Raw genomic sequence first — 17,626 nt, 5'->3', positions numbered from 1 at the left:
AAAATTCTAGGAAAATTCATACATATACTTTCAATAGTATTACATCTACGTGCAAAGTCGCATATTCAAATTCATTCTACATAGAGAATAACAAAAAAGATAAAATTCTGATAAAATTGCAACCTTAAAACTGTCAGATTTTTTGTTTTTTTTGTTACGGCTAAAATATAATGAATTTGACGTTAAGATTTTAACCCTAGGTGTAATACAATTTAAAGTATGTGTATGATTTTTTCTAGATTTTTTGGTGACATTTTTTAGTTGGTGTGCACGTGTGTACACGTGAGGGACTGTGTGCATAGGATATGTTGCCCAGTTAATTAGTACTATAGTTACAATAATGTGGACGACGTACATCTAAATTAATGCGACGGTCACCATCACCGATCACGTGGTGGAAATTAGAAATTGCTCCATGATTAGCATGGCAACCCATGCATGCATGTCACTCCAGAACGATCGAGCAAACCGAGCTAAATGGATAGTCCCATCAATCGGTTATCATTATAATAGCCTTAGCTAAAAATAAATGATTAAATTTTAAAATTAGTTTTGATGTAGTTTTTTTTAATATAAAGTCGTTAAAAGTATATGTACTCCCTCCATAAAAATAAACAAACCATAGTTTCCGTGTTCAATGTTTGACCGTCTGTCTTATTTGAAAAAATTATGAAAAAAAATTAAAAGACAAGTCACGTATAAAGTATTAATCATGTTTTATCATCTAACAACAATGAAAATACTAATTATAAAAAATTTCATATAAGACAGACAGTCAAACGTTGGACACGGAAACTCAGGTTTTGTCTTCTTTTAGGACGGATGGAGTAAAATTTTATTTATAAATTAATTTTTATTTTTAACAGTCGTTTTGTTTTACTAGTGAATATGGCGATATGACAGTACCCAAAATGATAATGGTACTACAAATGAATGAATGAACAATGATCCAACAACCCAACAAAATATACTCCAATTAAACTCTATCCTGTATTATTCCTGCATAGGGGTGAGCATATTTAGACCGAACCGAAAAACCGAACCGAAAAGACCAAGACCGAGACTGAAAAATTCGGTTATCTGTTCGGTCTCAGCCCTCAAAAGACCGAATTTATTTCGGTCATTTCGGTTATTGGGATCAGTAACCGAATTAACCGAAACGACCGAATTTTGGCCCAATAGGCCTAGGAAGCCCAATGAGCCCACTAAAACAAACCCTACCACCACTGCCGCACAGCGCTGCCTCCTCCTCCAGCCCCCACCGCACCGCCTCCTCCTCCAGCCTGCACCGCGTCGCCGCCGCCGCCTCCGCCCTCCACCGCACCGCGGCCCGCCTCCGCCCTCCACCGCGCCGCGGCTGCCGCCTCCGCCCTCCACCGCGCCGCGGCCGCCGCCGTCCTCCATCGCGCCGCGTTCGACGCCGCCGTCCTCCACCGCGCCGTGGCCGACAACGCCATCCTCCACCATGCCGTGGCCGACGCCTCCGCCCTCCACCGCGCCGGCGTGCCTCTGTCAAAATTTTTCGTTCCAAATTTTCTCCACAAAAATTTCGGTCAGACCGAGACCGAGATCGAATTTGCCGGTCCTGAGTTTTTTTGATAAAATTCGGTCCTGAGTTTGTAAAGACCGAACTGACCGAAAAATCGAAGAACGAGATCGAATTTTTCGGTCGGACCGAACTGTCGACGGGTGATACCCGTAGACCGGATATAGAGGGTATTGGGGTACGTTGGTACAAGGATCTACGTAGTATAACATCAAACAATCAAAAGACAAGAATTATACTGGTTTCGTGCGAGAAGGACTCTTCCCATCTGTAGATTTTGTGAAAGGTTTCCTTAAAATATGTAGAAACCATCCGCGTGCGCGTGGGTATGCCATGTCGATATATAACGTATATCGAAAGGTAGAGGCTATGCCTGACCTGTAACCTGACACAAACGCCCACCCCTATTCCTGCATACATCCATGCATATATATCAGCATATCCTCTTACTTCTAACGTACGTTGAACCATCCTCCTCTCATATCTCACGTACCGGAACACATATGCTTGCACAGGTATGAACATATGCTTGCACAGTATGTGAAAGGGATACGTACTTTCTTTTTTTTCTCTCTCCTTCCATTACATGAAAGATTTATACGTAACGAAGACGGATTCTAATCTCTCGGGTGGACGTCTACCAGTTTCTTGCATGTTAACTAAATAATTATTGAAAAATTTCAAAAAAACTTTACAACATAGATTAATATATAATATATCACTTAACAAACATGCAAGTTCAAATTTGACTTCTACAAGTTGTAACAAAAATAACAAATTAAACTCTAACTAGTATATACATATATTCAGAGTCAAATTTGTTATTTTTGTTACAACTAGTAGAAGTCGAATTTGAACTTGCATGTTTGTGAAGTGATATACTCCCTCCATCCACAAAAGTTACACATATTACTTTTTACATCAAGACCAATGAGAAATTAAATCACCTTGAATGTTACAAAATCAAAGAATGAGTGCAAGCATGCAACTAATGAGTATCTAGATGACTCCTTAAATTCTAATAAAATATTTAGTTTGTCTCTTCATTTAAGTCTTAAAATTTAAAGATTACAAATAGGAATAGGTTATTTGGAAAAACTCAAATGTGAAATTGGTGTAACTTTTGTGGATAGAGGGAGTATTACATATTAACCTACCATGCCATTTTTTTGAAAAAATTTTATAATTATTTAGATGACATGTAAGAAACATATGGACATCCACCCAGTGTTTAAAACATTTTCCCGTGCGCGCACACATATAAATACATGCAACACCACCCTCATAGGTAAGGTAAGAGAATCCGACCACCAAAAACATGTTAAAAAAAAAACAAAACCAACAACAAATCTTTAATGTCACTAAAATCAAACTACTCGAGTATTATTGAAAACATACTCGAGTACTTGTGTATGTGTAAATATTCGAGCGCACCTAGTTTTAAACCACCTTGTAATTTGCATAGTCACATTTGTGTCAATTAAATTCCACTGTGAGTATGCATATGGAAGAAAGCGTCAAATTAATTAATCAGCACTGATATAGTAGTGGCAAAGCCAGGAAGAAGGGAATCAGAGTAGACAGATGCGTGGCAAATGGGGCCTCCACGTGCTCTTATCCTCATGCAAGTCAGCATTTGTGATTGGGTAGTATGGGTTAGCTTAGCTATCAGTTGCTCGATCTTTCTATAAATAATAACGCTACTCAGTACTCACCCATCACAAGCACCCACACCAACCAAAGATGAGCAACACCACCATGGCTACTTCCACCATCCTTCTCTTCCTCCTCGCCGGCCTCGCCGCCGCCCACGGCAACGGCGACACCACCATCCGTCTCCCCAGCGAAGGCGACGCACCACCGCAGCCCGCCAAACCCTGGGACTGCTGCGACAACATCGAGATGTCCCCGCTAAAGATCTTCCCGCCGCTGTACCGCTGCAACGACGAGGTGAAGCAGTGCTCCGCCGCCTGCAAGGAGTGCGTGGAGGCGCCCGGCGACTTCCCCCGCGGCGCCTTCGTGTGCCGCGACTGGTACTCGACGGTGGACCCGGGCCACATGTGCACGGCGCCGGATCAGCCGACGACGAAGAGGCCGTGGAAGTGCTGCGACAACATCGTGCAGCTGCCGCATATGATCTTCCCGCCGTTCTGGCGCTGCGACGACGAGCTGGAGCCCGGCAAGTGCACCGCCGCGTGCAAGTCGTGCAGGGAGGCGCCGGGGCCGTTCCCGGGGCCGCTCATCTGCGAGGACGTCTACTGGGGCGCCGACCCGGGCCCCTTGTGCACGCCGCGGCCATGGGGGAAATGCTGCGACAAGGCCTTCTGCAACAAGATGAACCCGCCGACCTGCCGCTGCATGGACGAGGTGAACAAGTGCGCCGCCGCGTGCAAGGATTGCCAGCGTGTGGAGTCGTCAGAGCCGCCTCGCTACGTCTGCAAGGACCGCTTCACCGGCCAGCCCGGGCCCATGTGCAAACCCCGAGCCCAGAACTAGCTAGCTACAGATGATCGATGATCGATCTGTGTGTCCGTCAATAAAACTCGCCCTAGCTTGCAGCTAGCCGGTCGTTCGTTCGATCATTCAGAGTTGGTATAGCTAGAGGCTAGAGCTAGCTAGCTCCATCCAAAATTTTCAGTGCTCTGCTTGTGCATCTTGCTTTGTTAATTAGTTTGTTCTCCATGTGTCTGGGCGTGTTTGTCCCTGTTAATTCGCTTGTGTGGACCAAGAGGGAAAATAAAATATATATGCAACGCAAGCATGCACCCATGTTGAGTTGTCTCAATATCATAAATAAGAGATATGAGCGAGCGATATATCTACTCGACATATAAAATGATCAGAAACGTGATCCTGTCACATCACATGGGCACCTGTCTAGTAAACTAAGAGGACAATTATATTGAAAATTAAGAAACACTGAATAATAATAATAATAATAATAATAATAATAATAATAATAATAATAATAATAATAATAATAATAATAATAATAATAATAAAACACAATATCTCATTGAGCATGGGCCGCATATGTTGATATTATACTACTTCGTCTTATTTATATTTTAAGACGTTGTGGGTTTTCAATACATGTATACATAGATTCATATATATTGCTTCATATATGTCTCCGAATTCACATGGATATTAATTACTAAATATAGATAAATGATGTAGAGACCAAAACATTTAAGATACGATATTAATTACATATACATTTAAGATTCTTTTTTTGGCGAAGGCAGTAGTACGAATATTACATGCCACCTGTATAATATATGAGGTCAACATCAACGATATTGGTACTGAATCCTTGCTAAATTTGAACTTAATTTTGTCACCTCGGCAATTTTCTTGGTGCCAAAAGAAGACGGCACCGAGCTGTTACGGCAATCTCTATGGTATCGAGTTATAGATGTTTTTTCTTACAAAGTTCATTCTTCAAATTAGATTTTAGAAGTGTTAATTTGTCAAATTTCATGCGAGAGAGAGAGAGAGAGAGAGAGAGAACAGCGTGTCGCAGACTGCTGCTTGTGTCATGTACCCGCGACAATAATCCAAGCGCGCGCACATGCGATGCGTGCGTTTACACAGGACACTCTCGTATCTGCCCCATTAATCAATTCCCACGGCCGTACTACTACGTGTCATCGCAATCTCAGGTAAGCGTATGTATGTACGTACGGTCTCGATCGCCGGCCACGTGGTGGATATTAAATGGCTGCATGGCATCACATGCGCATGCATGGGTCAACCGGTCAACCCATGCATGCATGTCTCTGTCATGTACTCCAAAACGATGGAGCTATCAGCTACCCAACAAAATGCACGCCAAACTCTATCCTGTAGTTCTCAAAAAAAAAAAAGAAGAAAAACTCTATCCTGTATTCCTGTGATCCTGTCTACATGCATCCTCTTGCACATGTTCCTTAATTAATTGATTCCTCTGTGCATGCATATATTCGTGGAATGGAAACCTCCACGTGCTCCTCTTATCCTCATGCAATGCAAGTCAGCTTTATGGTTAGTTGATTTTATGATTTAGAGTAGAAGTTCGTTCGTGGCTTGCGTGCTATTTAAATAGTTATAAAAAATTAAAAAATATATATTATAAGTTAAAAACACTTATAGTTAACATATATTAATAGTTAAATTTATTTTTTTAACATATAAAAATTAGATTTGGTTTTATATATTTGTGAAGTGATATATCACATATTAATTTATCTTGTTAATTTTTTTAAAAAAAAAATTATGATCACCTAAGTTACATACAAACAACTGGACATCGCTATGGAGTTTAGAATATTTTTCCTTGGTCTATCTATCTATAATAACTAAACTACTCGACTCATCACTAGCACAACACCACAAACCAAGATGAGTAACAACAGCATGGCTACTTCCACCATCCTGCTCTTCCTCCTCGCCGTCGGCGGCCTCGCCGCCGCCCACGGCGACACCATCCGTCTCCCCAGCGAAGGCGACGCACCACCGCAGCCCGCCAAACCCTGGGACTGCTGCGACGATATCGAGATGTCCCCGCTAAAGATCTTCCCGCCGCTTTACCGCTGCAACGACGAGGTCAAGCAGTGCTCGGCCGCCTGCAAGGAGTGCGTGGCGGCGCCGGCGGCCGGAGACTCCCCCTGCGGCGGCGGCGCCGCCCTCGTCTGCCGCGACTGGTACTCGACGGAGGACCCCGGCAAGCCGTGCACGCCGGAGCGGGAATGGCCGGAGCGGACGACGAAGAAGAGGCCGTGGAAGTGCTGCGACAACATCCGGCGGCTGCCGCCGAGGATCCACCCGCCGTTCTGGCGCTGCGACGACGAGCTCAAGCCCGGCCAGTGCTTCGCCGCGTGCAAGGCTTGCCGGGAGGCGCCGGGGCCATTCCCGGGGCCGCTCATCTGCGACGACGTCTACTGGGGCGCCGACCCGGGTCCCTTCTGCACGCCGCGGCCGTGGGGGGATTGCTGCGACAACACCACCTGCACCAAGTCGATCCCTCCAATCTGCAGCTGCGGCGACAAGGTGGCGGCATGCGACGGCGCGTGCAAGGATTGCCAGCCGGTGGCGTCGTCGTCGGAGCCGCCTCGCTTCGTCTGCAAGGATCAGTTCACCGGACAGCCAGGGCCCAAGTGCACACCATGCACTCAGAACTGATCCTTGCAGATATGATCGATGTCCGTTAATAACTCCAGACCAAGCAGAAGTACTTGATCGTTCGTTCGATCATCCAGAGTTGCTATAGTCTATATTCTCTCTGGTTCTGGTTTCATTTTAATTAACGTTTTGAAAAGTGATACGTTTTGAACAATGATACGGTCTACAAGATATATCTTTAACCTTATTTTTCTAATATAATATATATAATAAATAAATGTATGTTTACTTTTAGGGGCAATTGCAAATTTACCACTACTTTGAATCGTTATTGCAAAAATGTCACTAGAAAATTGCAAAAATACCACTAGAACTATTATTCGAATGGCATCCTTGCAATATTGAAAAAACCGGTGGCAAATTTGTAAATGCCCCTTACTTTTATTATAGTGCTTTAAACGATAAATCTATATATGTTGTTTTAGTTCCTTTAAACTAAATATTTTTAAAGTTATTGATGGTAAAAGTTATAAGAGTTTGACCTTAACCTTGTCTAAAACGTTAATTAATATGGAACCGGAGGGAGTAGCTAAGTAGATCCATTCAGAGCTCATGCAGTCGAGACATGATTATCTGTTTGTGAATCTTGATTTGCTTGCTCGTTTGATCCGTGTGTGTGTATTTATCTGTGTTTATTCGCTCGTGTGATCTATATGCATGTTGAGTTGTCCTCATAATTCATAAATACTACTCTCTCCTATTTCATTTTAATTGACGTTTTGGACAATGACATGGTCTACAAAATATATCTTTAACCTTATTTTTCTATTATAATATATATAATAAATAAATGCATGTTTATTTTTATTATAGTAATTTGAAAGATAAATCTATATATATGTTGTTCTTATTTCTTTAAACCAAATATTTTTAAAGTTATTAATGGTTAAAGTTATAAAAGATTGATCTTAATCTTATTCAAAGCGTCAATTATTATAGAACCGGAGGGAGTCCTCGTAAGAGTCAATATATAAAATCAGAAACTTGATCCTGTGTTTGGGCTACCCGCGGATAACCGATCAAGGAGATACGGACCGATGCCATCGCTAGCGGCCCAATCTGAGATGGGCCGCAAATGCGTACGTATGGATGGGCCGAGGCAAAGGTGAGTGGACTGATTCATGGGCCTGCTGGATGAAAAGGTAAGGTGACGACGGGAGGGAGACCCACTCTTGTCGCCGTCCGTCCTACGGTGAGTGGACTGATAAGCTACCTAGTCTGCTGTAATATTCTCTTGTGTTTCGGTTACTGATGCATGCTTCAGGGGGTGGCCCCTCTCTCAAAACCGAGAGACTTATGGATTTGAGAGAGGGGCCTCTCTCCCAAACACCCCCTCAAGTGATTGTTTGTGTTTTTTGAGCAAATTCTGTTCTGAGGCCCTGTTTGGATCAGGACTAAATTTTAGTCCCTGTCATATCAGATGTTGGGACACTAATCAGAAGTATTAAAACGTAGACTATTGAGAAAATCCATTCCATAACCCTAGACTAATTCGCAAGACGAATCTATTGAGCATAATTAATCCATAATTAGCCTACGTGATGCTACAGTAAACATGTGCTAATTATAGATTGATTAGGCTTAAAAAATTTGTCACGTGAATTAGCTCTCTTTTATATAATTAGTTTTGTAAGTAGTCTATATTTAATACTCTAAATTAGTGTCCAAACATTCGATGTGACAGGGATTAAAAGTTTAATCCCTAGATACAAACACCACCTGAATCCTGCTAATTTTTTATGGGATTGAGATATGGCTGGTTCATGATAACTGGCCTTCGGTGCTAATTGCAATGGGCGGTGGCATTGTTCTTGGCACATGCGTAGGTCTCTGGATGGGCCGAGACAAGGTGAGTGGGCCCAGTTCATGGGCCTCGAGTGATTCGTGGATCACGCACGCACCCATTCATTCGTGGTCGCTATCTGAAGTGATAATCAACGTGGCCGAAATGGAAATCACGTCTCTTTCTCCGATGCAACAAACAAACGATCGAGCAAACATACAAAAACTCTGCCTTCCACATTTATATCCCTACTCCATAGCTAGCTAGCTTTGGTCCCGACGCTGAACCATTTAGCTCCATCTTAATTTTCGTATAACGAAAATATCCGATGAAAACCATAAAATAAATAAATGGGACCATGTGAAAATGGGACTTCAAACTTTTCTAGGATAAAAATACTAGAAATAGCTAGGTATATATGCATGAATAATATTATCATCAAATATTACGTCAAAACTCAACTTCATCATTCGATAGGAATAAAAGAAACAAAATCCAGTTAAAAATAATAGTAGTAACAGTTACCATCTACCTATTTTTTTTCCTTTTTTCCCCATCTAAATAATTAAAGGCATTTTTCATGACTATACTGTCTCTATATTTTTTAATGAGTTCATAGCATGAGTGTGCACGCGTGTTATGAGCATATACGTTTATACTTTATTTTTCAAAAAAATATATATTTTTTAGTCCGATTTTAATGAATTTTTTACTTATTTAACTGTTTTCACCAGATAGTCGATCCTCTTGGATATACCAAAATATATGCACGCATATATCCTCGTGATATCTCAGTTTATGCTAGACAACAAATGCTATTTGCATATGTGTACAAAGTTACAAACGCATCGATCGAGGCAAATATATTTTCCCCGTTTACCTCAAAACGTGTGTGGTAACTGGCAACAATGGAATCCGGTCGCCATGTTTATAGCTAGCTCTCAGTTTAGTTGCTCGATAAATAACACCCCATGCATGCATTTCACCATGACCAAAATTAAACCACGCCTAAACCTAGCTAGCTAATAAGCTCCAAGCAAAGTAATTAAGATGACCATGAAGGTGAAGAGCACCATGATGGCTGCTTCCATGCTGCTCTTCCTCCTCGTCCTCGCCGGCATCGTCACCGCGCGCCACCACCACCGACAGCAACATTCGCCTCCCCAGCAACGGCGCCGCCGGCGAAACCGATGGAAACAAACAGGCGAAATCCAGACCGTGGGAGTGCTGCGACAACATCGAGATGTCCGTGCTCAAGATCTACCCGCCGCGGTGGCGTTGCAACGACGAGGTGAAGCAGTGCGCCGCCGCCTGCGAGAACTGCCTGCGGCTGGTCCCCGGCGGCGAAGAAGATGTCTTCGTCTGCGACGACTGGTACCCGACCACCGACCCTGGCCCCGTCTGCACGCCGAGGCCGTGGGGCGATTGCTGCGACAAGGCCTTCTGCACAAGGTCGCTTCCCCCGATCTGCCAGTGCGCCGACGAGGTGGCGTCGTGCGCCGCCGCCTGCAAGGAGTGCGACATGGTGGAGTCGTCGGCGCCGCCTCGCTTCATCTGCCGCGACCACTTCACCGGCGAGCCAGGGCCCAAGTGCGCATGAACTAATTAACTATAGCTGAGATTGATCCTTTCACCAATAAAATTAAGCGTACGCGCGCGCTATATGTATATAGCTGATTGTTCGCGTCGTTCGATCGATCGAACGATCAGTCTATGTGTGTTCTAGCTTGTTCGTATTCGTACATACGTACGTACGTGTGTGTACAATTCCGTGTGTTGTCTATCGTGTGGTTTGGGTTTTGGTATGCATGTTAATGTTATGTCATGTGTTACGAACATATCATGATAAATAAGAGACGAATGAGATATCTATTCGTCTATCGATATCCACAGGGAGGGGTATTATAGCAAATAGCTAATTTGAATATCGACGCTCGTGATTACACTTTTGAGTAGATCTCATATATTTTCCTATTAATTTCAGGCAGCCGGTTGAAGGGTCTTCAGTCTTCACCATCTGCCTCCAACATGAACAAACCATCCAAAATTATTTATATATTCTAATTTAACATTCGAATTTTTTTCAAGTAATCATAACCTTCATTACGTGCCGTTTTCGTCCAAATACATGTGCAATATAAATTGCAGAAATTTTACGATACGCAAGGGTGTACCAAACTACGAATACATGTCTAGATTTTAGGCGATTAATTCTTTTTTAAAAAAATGAACTGTTTTCTTATCTCTTAAATGAAAATATGGTGGCTATCACTCCCTTCACTTCCTATTTAAACAAAGCCCTTCTTTAATTATGAGATAAATGGTTGAAAAATGAATTATTCTAAGTTAAACATGAAGATAAAATTGATATTTTTTAAAAAACTTACATATACAAGTATTCAAACTTAAATAGTGAAATAGTGAAACCATACAATAAAAAATAAACTAAAATTGCACATTACATGGCAGTGTAATTTTAGACAACTGTAAATGTTTAATGTTGAGGTGACTAAAAATTACAAATTATCATACGCTTGATATCTAACAAATCCCATGAAATAGATGTTAAGATTAATTTTACAACGTATATATGTCTCTCTGTCTTCTACACGTGTGACACCAAATGAGCAAAAATACAAAAACTCTGCCTTCTAACTTTATATCCCTTGGTGCTGACATTGAACAATAAATCCTGTGAAATCGTGTGGCAAAGGACTGCGCCATTATCTATATCCACACTTGATCTGTGATTGGCTTATTAGTTGCTCGATAAATATAGGGAAATGTTATATAACGATATCTTGTTCGAACTTATGATACCTCTGAGGTATCACTTGATATCTGTTAAGTATCGGCTGATACTCCGTTCGGATAGGATGGGATGATACACATAAGATATGGCCTGATAGCTGATATCTACTGATACCCAAGTATTGGATAAAAGCCACTAGTATAGTTTTAATTCAAATTTAATGTTTCAATTAATTTATTATTTTGTCCAATTATTATTGCCATTATTGCGGGTCCATGCCAACACATCTATAATACAAATCGAAGAAATTTTTACTGCCCTTCAGGAGTTAAAGAGAGGCATATGTAGTAATTTCTTTAAATCCTTTTTAGAGTATAAAAAAATGACCTCATATGTTACCTGAGGTAGATGTTAAGAAATCTCACATTCATTCGCGGATTCCCTTGGACGTGTTATTATCGCTATCTGAATTTAAGTGGAGCACATTAATGATCACGTGGTCGAAATGGAAAGGAACAGTTGCATGAAAAACATGTATCGTGTCTCCATCTTTAACTAAAAAACAGAGCAAAATATGACGGTAAACAGTGCACAGTATTGATAGTCATTTTTTAAAAAAGGAATTTGTATATATCAAATTTAAACTTTTAATATTCTTTACAGAGATCTCAGATCGATTTGTCCTTTTTTTTTAAAAAAAAACTATGATATATGCGTGTGTGGCAACGGAAGGCGTCATGTGTTCTTATCTATCCACATTTCACAGTTCACTGTTCAGCTCTGCTATTGGTCTCAGTTACCCGATAAATAACACCCCATACCTGCAACACAAAATCTGAAAGCAAGCAAGAAGTCGACTAAGATGAAGAACACCATGGCTGCTGCTTCCATCCTGTTCTTCCTCCTCGCCGGCCTCGCCGCCGCCTCCCACGGCAGCACAGAGGACGACACCACGACCACCACCAACACCATACGCCTCCCGAGCGACGGAGGGACACTGGCGGCCACCAGGAGGACGAGGCCGTGGAAGTGCTGCGACAACATCGAGCAGCTGCCGGTGAGGACCAACCCGCCGCAGTGGCGCTGCAACGACGAGCTGGAGCCCGGGCAGTGCTTCCGCCAGTGCGAGGCGTGCCGGGATCCGCCGGGGCGGCCGTTCCCCGGCCGGCCGCTCATCTGCGACGACGTCTTCTGGGGCGACGACCCGGGCACCTCGTGCGCGCCGTCGTCGGAGTGGCCGTGGGGGCCGTGCTGCGACTTCGCCATCTGCACCAAGTCCATCCCTCCCATCTGCCACTGCTCCGACGAGGTGGAGTCGTGCGCCGCCGCGTGCGGGCAGTGCGAGATGGTGGACTCGTGGTCGTGGCGCCCTCTCTTCGTCTGCCGTGACTCCTTCACTGGCGACCCAGGGCCCAGGTGCACACCTGCCATGGACAACTGAACTAAGAAGAGAACTACTCTCTATATACCAAGTGGAGGCTCATCGTACGTATTCTCTGCTAGCTTGAACATGTCTCTGTGTTCATGTACGTGTTGGTATGCATAGCTTGAACATGTGTCTCTTTGTGTTCTTGAACGTCTCTTTGTGTATTTGTGTTCATGTACGTGTGTTGGTATGCATAGCTTGAACATGTCTCAGTGTTGGTATGCCAACATGCATCTTGTCTTTGTGATGATGCGTAAATGAATAAAAGATAAATAAGAGATGGGATCTACCCATACGAAGAGTTATGTTTGGCACATATCACTGCTCCATATTTGAGAGTTTTCTTAAAGTTGGGTATTGTGTTGATAATATTTCGATGAATTATTTTATTTCCATTCTAAATAAAATGTAAAATTTTAGTGCATTATTATAATTTAACATTCAATCTTCAAACCCGACGTGGAAATAATAATGCACTAAAATTTTAAGCACAGTCTAAAAATCTATCTCGCCAAATAGAGCTTAGATATCTATTTTGTGTGCACCGCACATCGCTAACACATCAAAGTGCTTCTGATGTGATCGAGTAAAAGAAACATTGCAACAGAAGCTGAGTACGGAGTAATTGATAGTATAGATTTCTAGTTGTTATTGGCGGCGCCGGCGGCGGACGTCGCCTTTCGGACGAACACCTGGACGGCGTCGCCCTGCCGGAGAAGCATGTCATCGGGCACCGTCACCCTGGCCTGGACCGCGTCCTTCATCCCGTACCGCAGCGACGTGCCCTCCACCGCCGCCTGCATCTGCAGCCGCTGGCACGCCGTCCTCACCTCGTAGGTGAACTCCTCCTCGGCGCCGGCGACGTGGTCGGGGCGGATGCACACCATGGACATGGCGGTGCCGCCGCCGCCGCCGCGCTCCCGCGTGCAGCTGAGGTGGAAGATCCTCCCGTCGTCGGCGCGGAGGATGGTCGGCGACTGGACGGGCACCACCGCCGCCTCCCCGTACGCGACGCGGAGGCAGCCCCAGCCGTGCCGCGCGGTCAGGTGGCGCGCCAGGGAGTCGGCGGCGCCGGCGAAGCCGCAGCGGCAGATCGGGCAGAAGCAGGGCTCGTGGTCGCACGAGAGCTCGTGCTCGTCCATGTCCAGCCGCGGGAGGAACGACGGGCACCCGTACCTGCGGTTCTTGCACGCGAACCGGATGCACCGGAGCAGGTGGCCGATGGCGCGGCTGCGGGCGAGCTCCATCGTCCCGCATTTCCTGCACACCCTGGCGCCGCCGTCGTCGTAGCTGCATCTCTCGCAGATGACATCCCCGTTCGCACACTGTACATGAACCAATCAATTAGGTCAAGATGATCGGGAACAAGTTTAGGACGACGACGAATTGGAAGTGGATTTTTGTCTCTTAAGAGAGACATCCCATCGTTTTATGCATTTGATTCGAAAAGTTATAAAACAACCTTTAAAAAGTTATCGAGGATAGATTAATATATGATATATCTTTTCACAAACACGCGAGTTTCAAAAAAAATAAAAAAATTAACTATGAATTACGCGCTATATTCATAGTCAAGTTTATTATTTTTATTTCTACTTGTATAAATTAAATTTGAATTTTATATTATAAAGTAATATATCACATATTGATCTATTCCTACTAATTTGTTTAAATTTTTTTATGACTTCTTAAGTGCTATGTAAAAGTGAGGGGATATCCGTTTTAAGGGGATGGATTGAGTTTTTCCGACGAATTGATCGATGCAACCTGAACTAATCTATACTACCTCGTAGATGGGAGAGGAGAGCATGGCGAAGCATCCGTCGCACTGGAAGATGCCGTCGTCGGCGCCGACGCCGTCGATGCGGACGGTGAACTCGTTGTCCGCAGGGGGGTGGTACCACGACCCCTCCTGCTCGTCGTCGTCGTCTTCCCTGTCGTCGGAGTGCGGCGACGGCCTCATGTGGCAGCACCGGCTGTCCTCGCACTCGTAGCTGCGTGTGCGGCTCCGGCTCCGGCAGCTTCTTGGCCGACGACGACGTCGGGGAGGGCTGTTGCACCGGCTCCCGGTGCGGCCGCGACGGCGAGAGTACGTACACCCTTCCTCGTCGCGAGGACGACGGCTGCTCGGTTGGTAGGCCGGCGACAGCGACCAACGGCTGCCCTCAAGGTAGACCGGCGATTCCGGCCCGGTCGTCGGGTCTCGCCGCCGGCCGCCGGGATGGCGATCCTGTCGCCCACGCGGCCGCTGCTCATCTTGGGCGCTGGAATCCTCTGTTCCCGAACATCTCGGCGATGAAACAGATTTTATAACCATCTGCTGCATGCTTAAGAGTTAAGGAGTCTTGGAGATAGGAAATCGTGCCAAATATTTCGGAAGGTTTGTTTTAAGAAATTTTTATCTTCACCCTTCTTGTTTTAAGAAAAAACGGGAACTCTCGAAAATTGTGTTGTTATACAACTCCACCATAATTTGATAAAACTATAAATAAACATAGCTATCTCTTCTTTATCTTGCAAAAAAGTGTAGCATTACTATATGCATATATTTGTATATAATTAAATTTTCAAATATACTATTGTTTTTGGATTTTCCAGGAATAATAATACCGTATTTAAACATATTTGCAATAATACAGTATTGTTTGATTGGTTTTTCTTTCCAACAAATCTCTTCTACTTTAAAATTCTGTAGTGGGGGTGGTGAAGCTAAACCTGGCAGACACGCGTCCTATCAACCGTTGGATCGGAACATCGGACGGTACTGACGGTACTGAGAAATCGCTTCGCACGCGATCCACTTTTCTGGCTTTCCTCCACCGCGATTCGTTTTCCTTCCCCGAAACGCTCGCGCTTGCCTTCCGTCCGCCGACGCCTCGCACCTCTTCGTCCGCTGCGCCTCCCACCTCTTCGCCGCGCCTCCACCGCCGGCGCCCCCATCTTCGCCGCGCCTCCACCGCGGTCGCACCCAACGCCTCGTCGCCACGCCCCGACGCGCCTCCACTGCCGGCGCCCCCATCACCGCGCCGTCCTCTTGCTCCGCCGCGCCTCCCTCCCATCAACAACCGCGCCGCAATACCCGCTCACCCGTGGTCATCGCGCACCACGCCGCCGCGCCTCCATCCCTCCCTTCCCCGTACCACGCGTCTCCAGCCCTCTCTTCCCCATGCCCTAATCACCGCCGCTGCCGCCGCAAACGCCGCCCACGATCTCCGCCTCGACGACCGGCTCCGCGCAGCCACTCGTCCCGATCCCCTCTCGTCCTCCTCCGCGTCGCCCCCAATCTCTCCTCGATCGTCTCCCGCCACCGCCACCGCCACCGCCACCACCGATCTCAGTCGAGCGCTACTGTTCCCTCTGCCGGAAGCTCCACCGCCGCCCCACGCAGATCGACGTGCTGCTGTCCCCAGCCCTCAAGCTCCACCGCCACCCATCCGACGCAAGCTCTGCCGCCAGGTCGCCATCGATGACCACCACGCCTCCTCTCTTTTCCTCCGCCCACGCCTCTGGATGGAGCAGCATCCGCTAGGTGACTCGCCTGCGATACGAGATGGACATTGTAAAGGGATAACACTGTTCATCTGATATGTGTGTTTCGTGCTATTGGACTGTACTTCGGAAAGTGCTATTGGACCGTACTTCGGAAAGAAGCTGGACCTAGAGCTTATAGATGGCAAGAAGTGGCAGTGCTCGAAGGAGGCTGCCCTGGACTCAAGTACTGTGAGCACTACATACCCCTTAGATCTCAGGTGATTGTTCATTTCTTTTTTTCTCAAATGCCATATTTCAGTGGCATGTTATATACTCTTTGATTTTCTGAAAAAAGTACAATTGTCTAACTGATTGGTGTCATATGTATGCAGTGATGCCTTTGTACATTTGTGATTGGTTAATGATCGTGTTATATTTGTTTGCTTCAGTGGTAATCAAACCATCAGTTCATGCTCTGTACTTATACATTGGTTTGATGCTACAAATATTTGATTTGTAAATCATCTATTTGATTCTAATCCATGTGAGAATCAGAACAAATTAATTGCTCCTTAACTGATCTTCTATGTTAGGTGTTAGATTTGAAATAACCAAATTTGTACATGTATTTTTTTACATGTACATGTCAAATGATTTTGTGGGAGTAAGGGTGTGTCCCTAAGGTATTATTTTATCTGTGACTATGTCTTTGTAATTGGTTGATTACATTGCCAATAGAATTTTTCAAAATTAAGAGTTTGTTATGCCACACCTCTCTGCTACTTCGTCCTATTTTTGTTTTTATCATAGATTGGACCATTGATTTTATCCATGGCAATCACTTCAATTTTTATGGTTTCTCATGGTTAATGTGGTTCATTTTCTTTTGTGACTTATTTGCTCTCAACCTAAGGCATCAATTATCATGTAGGTACTACATAGCGTTATATCACACTTACATGTGTTTGTCCATCAATATATTGTTTATAATAGCTTAAGCATAATGGCAAGGACCGTTAATTTTTATGTATGGTTCCTGATCAGTTAGGAAGTCCTATACTCCTAGAGGTGATATGTCAGTCAATATGTTGTTTTTTGATAGAGGGGTGACTGAGCAGTTAGGCAAGCATCTGAATATTGATATGCTCTGTTGTGATCAAAAGCGCATAGCCCTTTGCCAGATAATCTAACCATGATGCTCTGATGTGATCAAAAGCCCATAACCCACTACTATGTTTTACTACTTTCAGATTAATGGAGATACCACCTGCATGGAGTGGTATTGGGGTTTCTCAGCCATGGCAATGTGGGTATGTAAACAGTTGTCACATGAGCTGTACATTTTCTATCTCTTTTTGTGCATATGTTAGATTAATGAAGGAAGATACACACAACATCTGGCTGGCCCTGTTGTTGGTTTGAGAATAGTGGTTTCTCTGAGATGATAATGAGATTACAATTGGTTTTTGGACCCTAACATGATTG

The 17,626-nt window shown here is 44.5% G+C and overlaps 4 protein-coding genes and 1 pseudogene across 4 annotated transcripts; 4 read left to right on the top strand and 1 right to left on the bottom strand.

The window, feature by feature from the left end:
• The first annotated feature begins 3,247 nt into the window (after positions 1-3,247).
• On the top strand, positions 3,248-4,315 carry LOC127783718 (Bowman-Birk type bran trypsin inhibitor-like). Its single transcript, XM_052310902.1, has one exon. It carries the CDS (start codon positions 3,290-3,292, stop codon positions 4,040-4,042), a length of 753 nt encoding a protein of 250 aa, XP_052166862.1. The 5' UTR covers positions 3,248-3,289; the 3' UTR covers positions 4,043-4,315.
• A 1,605-nt stretch (positions 4,316-5,920) lies between these two features.
• Positions 5,921-6,943, top strand: LOC127783697 (Bowman-Birk type bran trypsin inhibitor-like). Its single transcript, XM_052310892.1, has one exon. The coding sequence runs from the start codon at positions 5,930-5,932 to the stop codon at positions 6,707-6,709; it is 780 nt and encodes a 259-aa protein (XP_052166852.1). The 5' UTR covers positions 5,921-5,929; the 3' UTR covers positions 6,710-6,943.
• A 2,303-nt stretch (positions 6,944-9,246) lies between these two features.
• LOC127783757 (Bowman-Birk type bran trypsin inhibitor-like) lies at positions 9,247-10,419 on the top strand (annotated as a pseudogene).
• A 1,591-nt stretch (positions 10,420-12,010) lies between these two features.
• LOC127783726 (Bowman-Birk type bran trypsin inhibitor-like) lies at positions 12,011-12,986 on the top strand. The gene has a single exon (XM_052310907.1). The coding sequence runs from the start codon at positions 12,107-12,109 to the stop codon at positions 12,683-12,685; it is 579 nt and encodes a 192-aa protein (XP_052166867.1). The 5' UTR covers positions 12,011-12,106; the 3' UTR covers positions 12,686-12,986.
• Positions 12,987-13,161: 175 nt separating this feature from the next.
• Positions 13,162-15,379, bottom strand: LOC127783673 (E3 ubiquitin-protein ligase SINA-like 11). Its single transcript, XM_052310870.1, has 2 exons — positions 14,457-15,379; positions 13,162-13,995 (listed from the first exon to the last, which is right to left on the bottom strand). Exons 1-2 carry the CDS (start codon positions 14,994-14,996, stop codon positions 13,312-13,314), a joined length of 1,224 nt encoding a protein of 407 aa, XP_052166830.1. The 5' UTR covers positions 14,997-15,379; the 3' UTR covers positions 13,162-13,311.
• Positions 15,380-17,626: the final 2,247 nt, after the last annotated feature.

The sequence above is a fragment of the Oryza glaberrima genome, chromosome 1 (assembly GCF_000147395.1).
Source record: "Oryza glaberrima chromosome 1, OglaRS2, whole genome shotgun sequence".
Lineage (NCBI taxonomy): Eukaryota > Viridiplantae > Streptophyta > Magnoliopsida > Poales > Poaceae > Oryza > Oryza glaberrima.
The sequence above is the reverse complement of the archived record's forward strand: the minus strand, read 5'-3'. Positions and strand labels throughout refer to the sequence as shown.

Excerpts from the sequence above, each read along its gene's own strand:
- LOC127783718 (XM_052310902.1), top strand. The coding sequence starts at position 3,290 with ATGAGCAACACCACCATGGCTACTTCCACCATCCTTCTCTTCCTCCTC.
- LOC127783673 (XM_052310870.1), bottom strand. The coding sequence starts at position 14,996 with ATGCAGCAGATGGTTATAAAATCTGTTTCATCGCCGAGATGTTCGGGA. Across the intron at positions 13,996-14,456 it reads TCTCCTCTCCCATCTACGAG|TGTGCGAACGGGGATGTCAT; the intron begins GTAGTATAGATT and ends GTTCATGTACAG.
- LOC127783697 (XM_052310892.1), top strand. The coding sequence starts at position 5,930 with ATGAGTAACAACAGCATGGCTACTTCCACCATCCTGCTCTTCCTCCTC.
- LOC127783726 (XM_052310907.1), top strand. The coding sequence starts at position 12,107 with ATGAAGAACACCATGGCTGCTGCTTCCATCCTGTTCTTCCTCCTCGCC.